At 45.4% G+C, this 18,708-nt stretch overlaps 1 protein-coding gene across 1 annotated transcript in view; it reads right to left on the bottom strand.

The window, feature by feature from the left end:
• LOC135039826 (platelet-activating factor acetylhydrolase 2, cytoplasmic-like) overlaps window positions 1-18,708 on the bottom strand; it is a 142,342-nt gene that overhangs the window by 44,710 nt on the left and 78,924 nt on the right. Inside the window, exon 6 of the mRNA XM_063954761.1 lies at window positions 16,247-16,357. Within this exon, the coding sequence (XP_063810831.1) occupies window positions 16,247-16,357 (111 nt within the window). The remainder of the gene's footprint in view (window positions 1-16,246; window positions 16,358-18,708) is intronic.

The raw sequence follows: 18,708 nt of genomic DNA, 5'->3' as shown, positions 1-18,708 counted from the left end.
GGGGGTATTTCCAAGTTGATCGCAGCAGGAATTTTGTTAGCAGTTGGGCAAAACCATGTGCACTGCAGGGGAGGCAGATATAACATGTGCAGAGAGTTAGATTTGGGTGTGGTGTGTTCAATCTGCAATCTAAATTGCAGTGTAAAAATAAAGCAGCCAGTATTTACTAGTGATGTGCACCGGACATTTTTCGGGTTTTGCGTTTTGGTTTTGGATTCGGTTCCGCGGCCGTGTTTTGGATTCGGACGCATTTTGGCAAAACCTCACCGAAATTTTTTTGTCGGATTCGGGTGTGTTTTAGATTCGGGTGTTTTTAAAAAAAAAACCCTAATAAACAGCTTAAATCATAGAATTTGGGGGTCATTTTGATCCCATAGTATTATTAACCTCAATTACCATAATTTCCACTCATTTCCAGTCTATTCTGAACACCTCACACCTCACAATATTATTTTTAGTCCTACAATTTGCACCGAGGTCGCTGGATGGCTAAGCTAAGCGACACAAGTGGCCGACACAAACACCTGGCCCATCTAGGAGTGGCACTGCAGTGTCAGGCAGGGTGGCACTGCAGTGTCAGGCAGGATGGCACTTCAAAAAAATTGTCCCCAAACAGCACATGATGCAAAGAAAAAAAGAGGCGCACCAAGGTCGCTGTGTGACTAAGCTAAGCAACACAAGTGGCCGACACAAACACCTGGCCCATGTAGGAGTGGCACTGCAGTGTCAATCAAGACAGGATGGCACTTCAAAAAAATTGTCCCCAAACAGCACATGATGCAAAGAAAAATGAAAGAAAAAAGAGGTGCAAGATGGAATTGTCCTTGGGCCCTCCCACCCACCCTTATGTTGTATAAACAGGACATGCACACTTTAACGAACCCATCATTTCAGCGACAGGGTCTGCCACACGACTGTGACTGAAATGACTGGTTGGTTTGGGCCACCACTAAAAAAGAAGCAATCAATCTCTCCTTGCACAAACTGGCTCTACAGAGGCAAGATGTCCACCTCATCATCATCCTCCGATTCCTCACCCCTTTCACTGTGTACATCCCCCTCCTCACAGATTATTAATTCGTCCCCACTGGAATCCACCATCTCAGGTCCCCATGTACTTTCTGGAGGCAATTGCTGCTGGTGAATGTATCCACGGAGGAATTGATTATAATTCATTTTGATGAACATCATCTTCTCCACATTTTCTGGAAGTAACCTCGTACGCCGATTGCTGACAAGGTGAGCGGCTGCACTAAACACTCTTTCGGAGTACACACTGGAGGGAGGGCAACTTAGGCAGAATAAAGCCAGTTTGTGCAAGGGCCTCCAAATTGCCTCTTTTTCCTGCCAGTATACGTACGGACTGTCTGACGTGCCTACTTGGATGCGGTCACTCATATAATCCTCCACCATTCTTTCAATGGTGACAGAATCATATGCAGTGACAGTAGACGACATGTCAGTAATCGTTGGCAGGTCCTTCAGTCCGGACCAGATGTCAGCACTCGCTCCAGACTGCCCTGCATCACCGCCAGCGGGTGGGCTCGGAATTCTTAGCCTTTTCCTCGCACCCCCAGTTGCGGGAGAATGTGAAGGAGGAGATGTTGACGGGTCACGTTCCGCTTGACTTGACAATTTTGTCACCAGCAGGTCTTTGAACCTCTGCAGACTTGTGTCTGCCGGAAAGAGAGATACAACGTAGGTTTTAAATCTAGGATCGAGCACGGTGGCCAAAATGTAGTGCTCTGATTTCAACAGATTGACCACCCGTGAATCCTGGTTAAGCGAATTAAGGGCTCCATCCACAAGTCTCACATGCCTAGCGGAATCGCTCTGTATTAGCTCCTCCTTCAATGTCTCCAGCTTCTTCTGCAAAAGCCTGATGAGGGGAATGACCTGACTCAGGCTGGCAGTGTCTGAACTGACTTCACGTGTGGCAAGTTCAAAGGGTTGCAGAACCTTGCACAATGTTGAAATCATTCTCCACTGCGCTTGAGTCAGGTGCATTCCCCCTCCTTTGCCTATATCGTGGGCAGATGTATAGGCTTGAATGGCCTTTTGCTGCTCCTCCATCCTCTGAAGCATATAGAGGGTTGAATTCCACCTCGTTACCACCTCTTGCTTCAGATGATGGCAGGGCAGGTTCAGGAATGTTTGGTGGTGCTCCAGTCTTCTGTACGCGGTGCCTGAATGCTGAAAGTGGCCCGCAATTCTTCGGGCCACCGACAGCATCTCTTGCACGCCCCTGTCGTTTTTTAAATAATTCTGCACCACCAAATTCAATGTATGTGCAAAACATGGGACGTGCTGGAATTTGCCCAGATGTAATGCACGCACAATATTGCTGGCGTTGTCCGATGTCACAAATCCCCAGGAGAGTCCAATTGGGGTAAGCCATTCTGCGATGATCTTCCTCAGTTCCCGTAAGAGGTTGTCAGCTGTGTGCCTCTTATGGAAAGCGGTGATACAAAGCGTAGCCTGCCTAGGAACGAGTTGGCGTTTGCGAGATGCTGCTACTAGTGCCGCCGCTGCTGTTCTTGCTGCGGGAGGCAATACATCTACCCAGTGGGCTGTCACAGTCATATAGTCCTGAGTCTGCCCTGCTCCACTTGTCCACATGTCCGTGGTTAAGTGGACATTGGGTACAACTGCATTTTTAGGACACTGGTGAGTCTTTTTCTGAGGACTGTGTACATTTTCGGTATCGCCTACCTAGAGAAATGGAACCTAGATGGTATTTGGTACCGGGGACACAGTACCTCAATCAAGTCTATAGTTGCCTCGGAATTAACGATGGATACCGGAACCACGTTTCTCACCGCCCAGGCTGCCAAGGCCTGAGTTATCTGCTTTGCAGCAGGATGACTGCTGTGATATTTCATCTTCCTCGCAAAGGACTGTTGGACAGTCAATTGCTTACTGGAAGTAGTACAAGTGGTCTTCCGACTTCCCCTCTGGGATGACGATCGACTCCCAGCAGCAACAACAGCAGCGCCAGCAGCAGTAGGCGTTACACTCAAGGATGCATCGGAGGAATCCCAGGCAGGAGAGGACTCGTCAGACTTGACAGTGACATGGCCTGCAGGACTATTGGCTTTCCTGGGTAAGGAGGAAATTGACACTGAGGGAGTTGGTGGTGTGGTTTGCAGGAGCTTGGTTACAAGAGGAAGGGATTTAGTGGTCAGTGGACTGCTTCCGCTGACATCCAAAGTTTTTGAACTTGTCACTGACTTATGATGAATGCGCTGCAGGTGACGTATAAGGGAGGATGTTCCGAGGTGGTTAACGTCCTTACCCCTACTTATTACAGCTTGACAAAGGCAACACACGGCTTGACACCTGTTGTCCGCATTTGTGTTGAAATAATTCCACACCGAAGAGGTGATTTTTTTTGTATTTTGACCAGGCATGTCAATGGCCATATTCGTCCCACGGACAACAGGTGTCTCCTCGGGTGCCTGACTTAAACAAACCACCTCACCATCAGAATTCTCCTTGTCAATTTCCTCCCCAGCGCCAGCAACACCCATATCCTTATCCTGGTGTACTTCAACACTGACATCTTCAATTTGACTATCAGGAACTGGACTGCGGGGGCTCCTTCCAGCACTTGCAGGGGGCGTGCAAATGGTGGAAGGCGCAAGCTCTTCCCGTCCAGTGTTGGGAAGGTCAAGCATCGCAACCGACACAATTGGACTCTCCTTGGGGATTTGTGATTTAGAAGAACGCACAGTTCTTTGCTGTGCTTTTGCCAGCTTAAGTCTTTTAATTTTTCTAGCGAGAGGATGAGTGCTTCCATCCTCATGTGAAGCTGAACCACTAGCCATGAACATAGGCCAGGGCCTCAGCCGTTCCTTGCCACTCCGTGTCGTAAATGGCATATTGGCAAGTTTACGCTTCTCCTCAGACACTTTCAATTTAGATTTTTGGGTCATTTTACTGAACTTTTGTTTTTTGGATTTTACATGCTCTCTACTATGACATTGGGCATCGGCCTTGGCAGATGACGTTGATGGCATTTCATCGTCTCGGCCATGACTAGTGGCAGCAGCTTCAGCACGAGGTGGAAGTGGATCTTGATCTTTCCCTATTTTACCCTCCACATTTTTGTTCTCCATTTTTTAATGTGTGGAATTATATGCCAGTATCAATAGCAATGGCCTACTACTATATATACTGCGCACAACTAAAATGCACCACAGGTATAGAATGTAGATGGATAGTATACTTAATGACGACACAGAGGTAGGCACAGCAGTGGCCTTCCGTATCGTACTGCTATATATAGTATACTGGTGGTCACTGTGTCAGCAAACTGCAAAACTAAAATGCACCACAGGTATAGAATGTAGATGGATAGTATACTTAATGACGACACAGAGGTAGGCACGGCAGTGGCCTTCCGTATCGTACTGCTATATATAGTATACTGGTGGTCACTGTGTCAGCTAACTGCAAAACTAAAATGCACCACATGTATAGAATGTAGATGGATAGTATACTTAATGACGACACAGAGGTAGGCACAGCAGTGGCCTTCCGTATCGTACTGCTATATATAGTATACTGGTGGTCACTGGTCAGCAAAACTCTGCACTGTACTCCTCCTATATAATATTAATTATACTTGTGGTCCCCAGTCCCCACAATAAAGCAGCACACTGAGCACAGATATGGAGTGTTTTTCAGGCAGACAACGTATACTGGTGGTCACTGTCAGCAAAACTCTGCACTGTACTCCTGCTATATAATACAGCTGCTCCCCAGTCCCCACAATTAAGCAGTGTGAGCACAGATATATTATGCAGCACACTGAGCACAGATATGGAGCGTTTTTTTCAGGCAGAGAACGGATAAAACTGGTGGTCACTGATCAGCAAAACTCTGCACTGTACTCCTCCTAACAGCTGTTCCCCAGTCCTCCCCACAATTAAGCAATAAAGCAATCAAGTTCAACAATAAACGGAGAGGACGCCAGCCACGTCCTCTCCCTATCATCTCCAATGCACGAGTGAAAATGGCGGCGACGCGCGGCTGCTTATATAGAATCCGAATCTCGCGAGAATCCGACAGCGGGATGATGACGTTCGGGCGCGCTCGGGTTAGCCGAGCAAGGCGGGAAGGTTCGAACCTGCCTCGGACCCGTGTAAAATGGGTGAAGTTCGGGGGGGTTCGGTTTCCGAGAAACCGAACCCGCTCATCACTAGTATTTACCCTGCACAGAAACAAAATAACCCACCCAAATCTAACTCTCTCTGCACATGTTATATCTGCCCCCCCTGCAGGGCACATGGCTTTGTCCAATTGCTAAAAAATTTCCTGCTGCGATAAACTTGGAATTACCCCCATGGGTTCAAGTTCAGAACATAGGGCCCCCTGGATTAGCATAACTAAACTGCTTCAGGACATCAGTAAACTAATTTAACACTTAGGGGGAGATGTACTAAGCCTTGAAAAGTTCTAAACTGGAGAGTGAAAAAGTATCAGCCAATCAGCTCCTAACTGCCATGCTAAACGCTGTTCTTGAAAGATTGCAGTTAGGAGCTGATTGGTAGTTTATCACTATACACTTTATCACTTTTCAAGGCTTAGAACATCTGGCACTTACTGTAAACTGCTACTTCTTACTAATGTAATGCCTTCATAACCTGTTACTTACTAATGGAACACTTCTCTGTATTTACTCATTTCATGTTTTTCAGTATCTCTGTGCCTGGAGGATATAATGTTCTTCAACGATGCCTGACTCTGACTGAGGGACCGTCAGTGTTTTTCCCATCTTTTTATACAGTAGCTGCTGCTGTGCCAATATGACAGCTGCTGAGCTAAATGGAGCCATCCACGGGAGTGGTATTGAAGGTCGACCACACTTTGGTCGACAGTGTCTAGGTCGACCACTATTGGTCGACAGTAACTAGGTCGACAGGGATTCTAGGTCGACAGGGTCTAGGTCAACAGGTCAAAAGGTCGAAATGAGTTTTTTAATCTTTTTTGGTGTCGTTTTTGCCGTACAGTGACCGGCAAAACCCCAACTAGTGCATCGCGTCCCCATGCATGGCTCGCAAGCTTCGGGCAAGGTGTCGCGCTGCGCTGCCATTGCGCTCGGCGCAGGTTACCCTTCCCAATCGTAGTCCACGTGGATCGTAAAGTATGACAGAGTTCAAAAAATATATATTTTTTAAAACTCATGTCGACCTTTTGACCTGTCGACCTAGAAACCTTGTTGACCTAGTTACTGTCAACCAATTGTGGTCGACCTAGACATTGCCGACCTAAGTCTTGTCGACCTAGAGACCGGATACCGCATTCCACACAGTACCCTCTGCAATGTAGCAGAGACATGTCTGCAGAGGACCTGGATGGCAGACAAGCTCCCATGGTAATGCTAACAGCCGGCATCACCACCGTCTCCCACACAGCACCCACCACTGCCGCTAGAGAGGAGACAAGTCTGCAGAGAACCTGGATTGCAGACATGCTTCAATGGTAATGCTAACAGCCAGCGACACCACCTCCTACACAGTTCCCAACACTGCCGCTGGGGAGGAGACATGTCTACAGAGGACCCAGGCCACAGACATGCTCCCATGGCAATGCTAACAGCAGGCGGCGCCACCAACTCCCACACAGTACCCACCACTGCCGCTGGAGAGGAGTCATGTCTGCAGAGGACTTGGATGGCTCCCATGGTAATACTAATAGCCAACGGCGCCAGTGCCTCCTGCATAGTGCCCACCACAGTTGCTGGAGAGGAGACATTTCTGCAGAGTACCTGGATGGCAGACATGCTCCCATGGTAATTCTAACAGCCAGTGGCAACACCACTTCCCACACACCCCACTGGAAGAGAGGTCACAGACAATTACTCCTTCAGCAGCAACAGGGACTGTGTGGGAAGTGGTGGCGACGCCGGCTGTTAGCATTACCATTGGAGCATGCCTGCCATACTGTCCGCTGCAGACATGTCTCCTCTAGAGCAGCAGCAGAGGGTTCTATGTGGTCTTGTGGGGCTCCATTCGGCTCAGCGGCTCGGCAGCTGTTGGATTGTGCGGAAAACACTTAGGGGCGGTCTCTCAGTCAGTCAGAGTCAGGCAGTCAGGGAATGAATGAGAGCATCATGGAAGTACACTATATCATCCAGGCACTGTAGACACTGAAAAAACATTAAATAAGGTAAGAATGAGAAGATACACAAACGTGTTACATTAGTAAGAGATTAAGAAAGTAAGTTTAAGCATGATTTTTTTTTTCTTTATACTAACCCTTGTTCTGAATGAACCATCAACCAGTGGTGAATTTCTTATTAGGCATGTGAGGCACGTGCCTCGAGGCGACACTTGCTGGGGGGCAGCACTTGGATGCTTGTGTTGGTGTCAGACCAAAATGTACCAGTAACTGCCATATATTTCCACTGTATTGTACCATGGGACTTATTCAGTATGAGACGCATCTGAGATGCGATCACATACTCCTGAATATCGTCATGCACAGGCAGGCAGATGCAGTCGCATCTTAGTAATGCGAACGCCTCAGTGTTGCGGGAGGCGTGGTGTTGTGAATTCAGGCATGTCCGGCCCATTTTTTTGGCGGCTACGTGACGTCACACGTGGCCGATGTATAAGATCAATAAGATGGCCACGCTGCGTCTGCCTTTGAAGCCAGGGGGCATCACTTATTTTGCGGGGATAGCGATGTGTTCGCAACTGAATTGCGATCACATAGCTGGTGGCCATTAGCATGATGGGCGAACTTGCCTTGGGCTGCTCCAATCATGCCATCCAAACAGTTGCAGTTTTCTAAATTAGCAACTGAAGCTGAATAGGGTCCCATATGCCATCTTGGTTGGCGTGTAAATGGGTATGAGCTGCACATACTGCCCCTGTAAGCTGTCCCACTTAGTAAATATGTATACAGAATTAAAAATAAAAAAGTAATAGTTAGTTAGTGGCTTTTTGTTATTATTCTTTTAAATTGGCTATCATAAATGAGGGCGTATAACCAATTAAGTCAAATGATACAATTACTCAAGGTGGGGGTGGGGGTGGGGGCGTTACTGTTGTGCCTAGGGGCACCCTCACCCCTAAATCCGCGCCTGCCAGCAACATGTGTAGAAGTATAATCCTATAACAAAGCTTTTATTAGACCTTGTGAGACCTCTTGTGGCTTTCATGAACTACTGCAGGATTGCCAACATAGTCTATCTTTAATATTTTAGTTAGGCCATATCATTTTTTTTTAGATACTAATAAAAATAATATCATCAACTAAACAATTCTGATCATTTTAAAATTAATATATTAAATTATAAATATTTTAAATGTTTTGGAACCTGATTTTTAATTACAATTATAAATCATATTGACGTGTTAATACAGATTTGGTATGTTTTGTTGATAATCACAATGTTGCCAGTCATTATATAGGAATGACACATCCAGGATGCTGACAACTACCATGTCAAAATGTTCACAGGTAAAGAATGTCGGTCATCTAATTCTAATTATGTTTAACATGAGTATAGCGACTAGCCACAAGCAAAGGAATTTATGCAAGTTGGTGTTCTAATTAGTGATGTGCACCGGACATTTTTCGGGTTTTGGGTTTTGGATTCGGTTCCGCGGCGTGTTTTGGATTCGGACGCGTTTTGGCAAAACCTCCCCGAAATTTTTTTGTCGGATTCGGGTGTGTTTTGGATTCGGGTGTTTTTTTACAAAAAAACCTCAAAAACAGCTTAAATCATACAATTTGGGGGTCATTTTGATCCCATAGTATTATTAACCTCAATAACCATAATTTCCACTCATTTCCAGTCTATTCTGAACACCTCACAATATTATTTTTAGTCCTAAAATTTGCACCGAGGTCGCTGGATGACTAAGCTTAGCGACCCAAGTGGCCGGCACAAACACCTGGCCCATCTAGGAGTGGCACTGCAGTGTCAGACAGGATGGCACTTAAAAAAAATTGGCCCCAAACATCACATGATGCAAAGATAAATTAAAGAAAAAAGAGGTGCAAGATGGAATTGTCCTTGGGCCCTCCCACCCACCCTTATGTTGTATAAACAGAACATGCACACTTTAACAAACCCATCATTTCAGCGACAGGGTCTGCCACACGACTGTGACTGAAATGACTGGTTGGTTTGGGCCCCCACCAAAAAATGAAGCAATCAATCTCTCCTAGCACAAACTGGCTCAGGCAAGATGTCCACCTCCTCCTCATCGTCCGATTCCTCACCCTTTCACTGTGTACATCCCCCTCCTCACAGATTATTAATTCGTCCTCACTGGAATCCACCATCTCAGGTCCCTGTGTACTTTCTGGAGGCAATTGCTGGTGAATGTCTCCACGGAGGAATTGATTATAATTCATATTGATGAACATCATCTTCTCCACATTTTCTGGAAGTAACCTCGTACGCAGATTGCTGACAAGGTGAGCGGCTGTACTAAACACTCTTTCGAAGTACACACTGGAGGGGGGAAGGGGGGGCAATTTAGGTAAAATAAAGCCAGTTTGTGCAAGGGCCTCCAAATTGCCTCTTTTTCTTGCCAGTATACGTACGGACTGTCTGACGTGGCTACTTGGATGCGGTCACTCATATAATCCTCCACCATTCTTTCAATGGTGACAGAATCATATGCAGTGACAGTAGACGACAGGTCAGTAATCGTTGGCAGGTCCTTCAGTCCAGACCAGATGTCAGCACTCGCTCCAAACTGCCATGCATCACCGCCAGCGGGTGGGCTCGGAATTCTTAGCCTTTTCCTCGCAGCCCCAGTTGCGGGAGAATGTGAAGGAGAAGCAGTTTACTGGTCACGTTCCGCTTGACTTGACAAGTGTCTCACCAGCAGGTCTTTGCACCTCTGCACACTTGTGTCTGCCGGAAAGAGAGATACAACGTAGGCTTTAAATCTAGGATCGAGCTCGGTGCCCAAAATGTAGTTCTCTGATTTCAACAGACTGACCACCCGTGAATCCTGGTTAAGCGAATTAAGGGCTCCATCCACAAGTCCCACATGCCTAGCGGAATCGCTCCGATTTAGCTCCTCCTTCAATCTCTCCAGCTTCTTCTGCAAAAGCCTGATGAGGGGAATGACCTGACTCAGGCTGGCAGTGTCTGAACTGACTTCACGTGTGGCAAGTTCAAAGGGTTGCAGAACCTTGCACAACGTTGAAATCATTCTCCACTGCGCTTGAGTCAGGTGCATTCCCCCTCCTTTACCTATATCGTAGGCAGATGTATAGGCTTGAATGGCCTTTTGCTGCTCCTCCATCCTCTGAAGCATATAGAGGGTTGAATTCCACCTCGTTACCACCTCTTGCTTCAGATGATGGCGGGGCAGGTTCAGGAGTGTTTGCTGGTGCTCCAGTCTTCGGCACGCGGTGGCTGAATGCCGAAAGTGTCCCGCAATTCTTCGGGCCACCGACAGCATCTCTTGCACGCCCCTCTCATTTTTAAAAAAAATTCTGCACCACCAAATTCAATGTATGTGCAAAACATGGGACGTGCTGGAATTTGCCCATATGTAATGCACGCACAATATTGGTGGCGTTGTCCGATGTCACAAATCCCCAGGAGAGTCCAACTGGGGTAAACCATTCTGCGATGATGTTCCTCAGTTGCCGTAAGAGGTTGTCAGCTGTGTGCCTCTTATGGAAAGCGGTGATACAAAGCGTAGCCTGCCTAGGAACGAGTTGGTGTTTGCGAGATGCTGCTACTGGTGCCGCCGCTGCTGTTCTTGCTGCGGGAGGCAATACATCTACCCAGTGTGCTGTCACAGTCATATAGTCCTGAGTCTGCCCTGCTCCACTTGTCCACATGTCCGTGGTTAAGTGGACATTGGGTACAACTGCATTTTTTAGGACAATGGTGACTCTTTTTCTGAGGTCTGTGTACATTCTCGGTATCGCCTGCCTAGAGAAATGGAACCTAGATGGTATTTGGTACCGGGGACACAATACCTCAATCAATTCTCTAATTCCCTGTGAATTAACGGTGGATACCGGACACACGTTTAACACCACCGCAGCTGCCAAGACCAGAGTTATCCGCTTTGCAGCAGGATGACTGCTGTGATATTTCATCTTCCTCGCAAAGGACTGTTGGACAGTCAATTGCTTACTGGAAGTAGTACAAGTGGTCTTCCGACTTCCCCTCTGGGATGACGATCGACTCCCAGCAGCAACAACAGCAGCGCCAGCAGCAGTAGGCGTTACACTCAAGGATGCATCGGAGGAATCCCAGGCAGGAGAGGACTCGTCAGACGTGCCAGTGACATGGCCTGCAGGACTATTGGCTTTCCTGTCTAAGGAGGAAATTGACAATGAGGGAGTTGGTGTGGTTTGCAGGAGCTTGGTTACAAGAGGAAGGGATTTAGTTGTCAGTGGACTGCTTCCGCTGTCACCCAAAGTTTTTGAACTTGTCAATGACTTCTGATGAATGCGCTTCAGGTGACGTATAAGGGAGGATGTTCCGAGGTGGTTAACGTCCTTACCCCTACTTATTACAGCTTGACAAAGGCAACACACGGCTTGACACCTGTTGTCCGCATTTCTGTTAAAATATTCCACACCGAAGAGGGTTTTTTTTGTAATTTAACCAGGCATGTCAATGGCCATATTCGTCCCACGGACAACAGGTGTCTCCCCGGGTGCCTGACTTAAACAAACCACCTCACCATCAGAATCCTCCTTGTCAATTTCCTCCTCAGCGCCAGCAACACCCATATCCTCATCCTGGTGTACTTCAACAGTGACATATTCAATTTGACTATCAGGATCTGGACTGCGGGTGCTCCTTCCAGCACTTGCAGGGGGCGTGCAAATGGTGGAAGGCGCCACCTCTTCCCGTCCAGTGTTGGGAAGGTCAGGCATCGCAACCGACACAATTGGACTCTCCTTGGGGATTTGTGATTTAGAAGAACGCACATATATTTGCTGTGCTTTTGCCAGCTTAAGTCTTTTCATTTTTCTAGCGAGAGGATGAGTACTTCCATCCTCATGTGAAGCTGATCCACTAGCCATGAACATAGGCCAGGGCCTCAGCCGTTCCTTGCCACTCCGTGTCGTAAATGGCATTTGGCAAGTTTACGCTTCTCATCAGACGCTTTTAATTTTGATTTTTGGGTCATTTTACTGAACTTTTGTTTTTTGGATTTTACATGCTCTCTACTATGACATTGGGCGTCGGCCTTGGCAGACGACGTTGATGGCATTTCATCGTCTCGGCCATGACTAGTGGCAGCAGCTTCAACACGAGATGGAAGTGGATCTTGATCTTTCCCTATTTTACCCTCCACATTTTTGTTTTCCATTTTTTAATGTGTGGAATTATATGCCAGTAATATATCAATAGCAATGGCCTACTGTACCGTACTATATATATATATATATATATATATATATATATATACTGGTGGTCAGCAAAATTCTGCACTGTCCTCCTACTATATACTGCACACAACTACAATGCAGCACAGGTATGGATTGTATACTTGACGACACAGAGGTAGAGCAATGGACTACTGTACCGTACTGCTATATATATACTGATGGTCAGCAAAATTCTGCACTGTCCTCCTACTATATACTGCGCACAACTACAATGCAGCACAGAAATGGATGGATAGTATACTTGACGACACAGAGGTAGAGCAATGGACTACTGTACCGTACTGCTATATTATATACTGGTGGTCAGCAAAATTCTGCACTGTCCTCCTACTATATACTACAATGCAGCACAGATATGGAGCGTTTTCAGGCAGAGAACGTAGATATTTGCAGCACACTGAGCACAGATATTTGCAGCACACTGAACACAGAAACTGTGAGAACGCAGCCACGTCCTCTCGCTATCATCTCCAATGCACGAGTGAAAATGGCGGCGACGCGCAGCTCTTTATATGCAATACGAATCTTGCGAGAATACGACAGCGGGATGATGACGTTCGGGAGCGTTCGTGTTAACCGAGCAAGGCGGGAGGATCTGAGGCTGCCTCGGAACCGTGTAAAATGGGTGAAGTTCAGGAGGGTTCGGATCCCGAAGAACCGAACCCGCTCATCTCTAGTTCTAATATATACTGTAGAACTAACTTGTCTTGATTTCAGTACAGTACAGCTTGATTTGCTAGATCACTAAATGAGTGCAAACTATTTCTTTGTAATATGTGATCACATTCTAATTGTAGCCCAGCTTCCATTTAATAGCGGAGCACAATGGATCCTCATTTTCATTCTCTATTACAGGCCTTGACAGATTGTGGCTTGTCAGAGCTTTTGAAAACTACAAAACTCAGAGAATCCTCTGCCAGCTTATATCTTGTAGGATATGCTGGAATTTGTAGTTTCCCAACACTGAAGGCCCATACACACTAGAAGATATTTTCTATAGATATGAGCAATAACGACGGTGGTGGACGATCAAATCGTTCAGATCTTTCTAGTGTGTACACAGCAAAGGATGACTGATGTGCGCACCCGTGCTCACCTGAAGCAGGTTGTCAGTCTTCCATGCATGCAGCTCATACCCTCAATCCCAGCAGAGTAGATCGTTCATAGTTCAGATCGTATGTAATTTCGTTCAGTGTGTACACTCAATCTCGTTTGTCAGGGAGTTCAAGGGAAATCACTAATCTTTTACATCTTTCAAGTCTTCTAGTGTGTATGTGCCTTTATACATCCATTGTTTGTCCAGGCCTGTTGTAACCATGGGCGGTTTTTATAGTATTAGCATGTGTATAGTGAGCCTAAGAGACGCTACAACTGGGGTCATAACCCCTGACATTAGGAGTTACGACCAGTTGTGTTAGCAACTGGTGGATCCCGCTGCTCTTCTCTATCCATACAATTTCAGTTGCAAAAACTAACAAGCTCCTTTCAGTTACCTCTATTCATACTTGCCTACTTTTAAAAAAGCATTTCAGGGAGTATGGCATTGGTATGACATAAAATTGACACAGAGTACAAGTGTAATCGAGCCTCAAAGCAGTTACATAGTTTAGCACATTTGTTGGCCATGAGAAACCTTACTTTAATATGCATGTAGCCACCGGGATCATTGTGCCTTCTAATCAATGCAGGAAGAGGCACTGATGCTCCTGTTTGAATGTATATATCTCCGAATTATTTTCTTTTTTAAATATGTAACAGCTACATAATGGGGGTAAGGTGCAATCAGGGAGATTGATGGACGCTTCAGGTTGTCAGGGAGATTGCTGCTATTTCTGGATGTTTCCCTGACAATCAGGGAGAGTTGGCAAGTGTGCCTTTAGGTAGATGCCAACAAAATGTACCTATACTCTCAAGAGATAATTATCTGTGTCCCTCATCACTGAAAGTCTTACTACTATTCTTCTCCTGATGTCCTATCGCCACCTCAGAATCCTTTCCATCAGCTCACTGCTTACATATAATTATTTACTGTATCTGAGGGGAATATTTAAGAAAACATAATTATCTCATAAAAGCTGGAAAATGTGATATTTATGTTCTCTCGAGATGGAGATAAATATCTCCTCACTAGTGGCAGTTGCAGCGCAGTCCACAAATCACTTAGTGGAGCTACACCAACTGCCACCCCAAACACGGCCAGACATTGCTGTTTGGGACTCACTGGCAGTTGGTGTGGCTCCCCTGTTTGAATTTTGGACTGTGCCGCAACTGTCACTGGAGTTATCTCCAGTTATCGCCATCTCCAGAAAACATAAATATCACATTTTCCAGCTTTTATGAGATAATTATGTTTTATTAAATACCCCCCAAATAAACATATCCAGAAAATGCAAGTATATCACACAAGGCATATATATATATATATATATATATATATATATATATATACACACATAGTTCCTCACATTGGGATATATTCATGAAGCAGTGAAAAGAGTGGAGAAGTGAGCCAGTGGAGAAGTTGCCCATGGCAACCAATCAGCTGCTACGTGTAATTTTATAGCATGCACTTTATAACACTGGTTGCCATGGGCAACTTCTCCACTGACTCACTTCTCCACACTTTTGACTGCTTCATGAATAGACCCCACAGTCATTTGCAGTTCACTTATTATTGGTGTGCCCCATACCAGACTTTTACTGTGAAACTATTTTAAATGCTTTAGTATGCCCTGCAGCTTAATGATTTAAGAGCATACCATGGCTTGTATTTCTACAACAGCATGGGAGCCACAGACTGCCTATATCCGCTGTAATGTTTAGAGAGAGAGGGATCAGTGACACCCCTGACCACTATGCAACACCTGAAATTAATTTGTAAAGAAAAACAGAAAACACCTTCTCCATAAATAATCCTTCTATGGTCACGGAGCTTTTCAGTAAAGAGTAATTAACATACACTACTTACTGTAGCTATACTGTATATATATATATATATATATATATATATATATATATATTCAACATACAAAATTTGTATTCATTTGTAAATAGGAGTGTGTATCTCCCACAAGCTTGGGTAACCTGGGATCTAGGTAATAGAATCAGGTACCTTAAGAACACGTGAGTGTTGTTTACATAACAGGTTCATCAGCACCAGACTGGTTTTGTCAAGGTGGTTTTAAACGATTATATAGGATTTTAGATGTCTATGTCTTATTGTGTTATATTTGACCATTACATGCACGTTTTTATTGACACACTCTAGCTCCAAGTGAGCGCTGTTGAGAAGTGTGTCATTTTTCACATATGTTCAGCTTTCTGATATTAACGAACTTGTGCCGTGTTTTGTTTGTTTCCACAGGGCTCCCAGTGTGTTGCCATGGTGACTGGCGAAGCCTGAACGTGTCACTTCCGGTCGGGCGGTGACGTCGTAGCCGGATGTGCGGGCCGGGAGACAGCTGGGAGTCGTGACGGTGGGGGTAAGTGGGGTCATTTGATGGTATTTATACACTGTATTCTGCATTTTTGAATTGTCTGAGGAAGGGGATACGTCCCCGAAACGTTACCTGTTTCACAATAAATTTCTTCACGGAGTGAAGTTTGTTTTCACTACAAGCCTTAAGTCTGTGAGTGCCACCTGATTTCTTTGGTTCTACATTGGTGGGCCTGCCGGTCCACAAGGAAGGGCACCACAACCAGCTGCTTTGGAGGAGTGACGGGGCAATCTTGGGAAATGATATATATGTATATAATCAACATACAACATTTGTATTAATTTGTAAAGAGGAGTGTGTATCTCCCACAAGCTTGGGTAACCTGGGATCTAGGTAATAGAATCAGGTACCTTAAGAACATCTAGGTTGAAGTCTGAGTACATATTAGTCACCGTCCGTCCTACATCTATATCCTGTAGATTCTTCACTGCTGTGAAACACTCACTGGCTCTTTGATGGACCTAGAACAAAATTGTAAATGGTAGGTGAATTAACAAATTAGCAGAGCATTCAGAGTACATTCTGTTAGTGTGTACAAAACAATGATCAGGGCAAATGTAATCACAAAAAGGTGACATTCGTTAACGCAATTTGCTGAATTTATGTACTGACATTTTTTTTTCCATTTTTTATTGAAGCATATGCATCAATATAGGTTACAAAAATAATAAATAAAGCATATACATAGCGAAGAATAATATGACAAACCATAAAAGGCAGAGCATAGAATACACATAATCAGACATTGTTATAGGAGACATGACACAGAAGATCAGCACAGACCAAACACACCAATTTTCTAGATTTCCTAACCACAACAACTAGGACAGGAGCTACCACCGTCGCCCACATCAGAAGAATACACTATATACTCAGGGCAGTCTTTTTGTATGGACTCAATGGGCAGTTGCCCAAGGGCCCCAGGAGTATAAGGGCCCTAGGTTGGTAGCTGAGGGTCCCCTTTTTCCAGGGGTATCAGATTTTTGAAAATAGACCATGGGGAACCGTAGATATCCGACTTCAAAGCAGTGGTCTCCATCCAAGCCTATTTTATTGCTCTTCCCAGCCAGATAGCTCAGGTTCTATCTGACTTAGGCTGGATATACATCAGCAAGTGTGTATTCCCTATATCGTTAACGATGCATGCTCCCGCAGGTCGTCAACGAGGTACAATATCTTAAATTTTTTACTTGAAATCTAAAGATATTGTACGAGATGGCACGCACCTGGATGTGGGTGGGTGCATGCCGTCACTGAGTAGATGCAAACGATATCTTTCATTGTGTATGAACGATATTGTTTGCGGGGGGGATCTTGCACGATGTCACCGACATCGGCAAGTGTGAACCCTGCCTTAGAGTTTTTTTGAGGATATACTCAAAAAGCTGGGACTCTCCCCTTTCGGTGGACACTGGCAGCTTGTCTCTACTATGCCCAGAACCAGAGATAGCCTTCCAGCAGCTGGTCCCTGCTCTAGCTCCACACGGGATGTAGTTATGTGACCGACAGTCACATAACCTCCCCCTGCATCCCGAACACTGAAAATACCCACAGTCAGAATGCTGACTAAAAGGGACTATTCCCACTCGTGGGTGTCCACGGCAACCATAGAGTGGGAACAGAACCTGCACTCGCCACCGAGCCCGCAGCATGGTTGAGTGCAAAAATTCCGCAAGGGGCTTTGGTGCACTAGCCCCCACCGCCGGCATTCTAGGGACGGGATCCCGGCGTTGGGATGCTGACCACCAGTATCCCGGCTGCCACACACCTGAAATGCAGTGTTATATTTTCGTTGGTGGATTGCTCTGGCTCCTGAAATCTGATCCCCAAGTCCCCAGTATCTCCTGAAAGGAAGGACTCTCTAGTGTTTATCCCATTGAAAGCTAAGAAATTTATTTCCAGGAACTGGAGATATCTGCAGTGAAACACGCTGCCCTCCCACCGGAAAATTCTGAATATTAAGCCCACTCTACTATCCACCCCTCCTCTGCATATTAAATACCCCCTACCACCCAGGAAGTCACGTACCGGGCCCGTTCATTCAGCCCAATGCCCCCTTCTACAGTTTAGTGTTCTCCTTCCTGCCCCATCTGTGCAGTAAAGGAGTAATTAGCAGAAATTACTGCTCCAGGTCCTACATACTGAGCAGAAGATAGAACCCCCCTACCACCCGCGGGACATCAAAGCTGTCACTGATAGCACTCCTCTACCCCTACCGCTGAAGGATGAGTAGGGGCCTCAGTGCATTGCTTTGCGCAGGGGCCCACACTGCTGTTAAGACGGCCCTGTACGTACTATAGTAATACACTATATGAATACATGCAAAGTGTAAAGTACAACAGAAAAAAGTTACAGCTATGAACAATTTAAATTTCAGAAAGCAAGACTAATATTAACGACATACAGTCCACAAAGATAAATAATAAAAACTAGAGAAATATGAATAAAGAATGCAGCAGGAAAATAGTTATACCTATTAGACTATATAAACACAGTGAAGGCATATGAAAGATAATAGAAATAAGAAAAACATATAAATAAAACAATATTAGGGCTAGTTCAGAGTTGTACACTAATGCAATTGAGATTTTTTACGCTACGCAAGTGCTAATGTTAACAAGTGAAGCTGCAGCTCAGAAATGAAAATAGACGCCCACTGGAGCGAACGCAACTCATTCGCAATTTGCATACACAAGAGTAGCCTATACACAAAACGCTAAACATCGACTGCTCCAGGAGGTCTATTAGCCACACTAGACTAGTCACGCAGACACCATGGGGTATATTTACTAAAGTCCCGATTTCGTGCAAT

The sequence above is a fragment of the Pseudophryne corroboree genome, chromosome 2 (assembly GCF_028390025.1).
Source record: "Pseudophryne corroboree isolate aPseCor3 chromosome 2, aPseCor3.hap2, whole genome shotgun sequence".
Classification (NCBI taxonomy): Eukaryota; Metazoa; Chordata; class Amphibia; order Anura; family Myobatrachidae; genus Pseudophryne; species Pseudophryne corroboree.
Note: the sequence above shows the minus strand (reverse complement) of the source record. Positions and strands in the feature narration are given on the sequence as shown.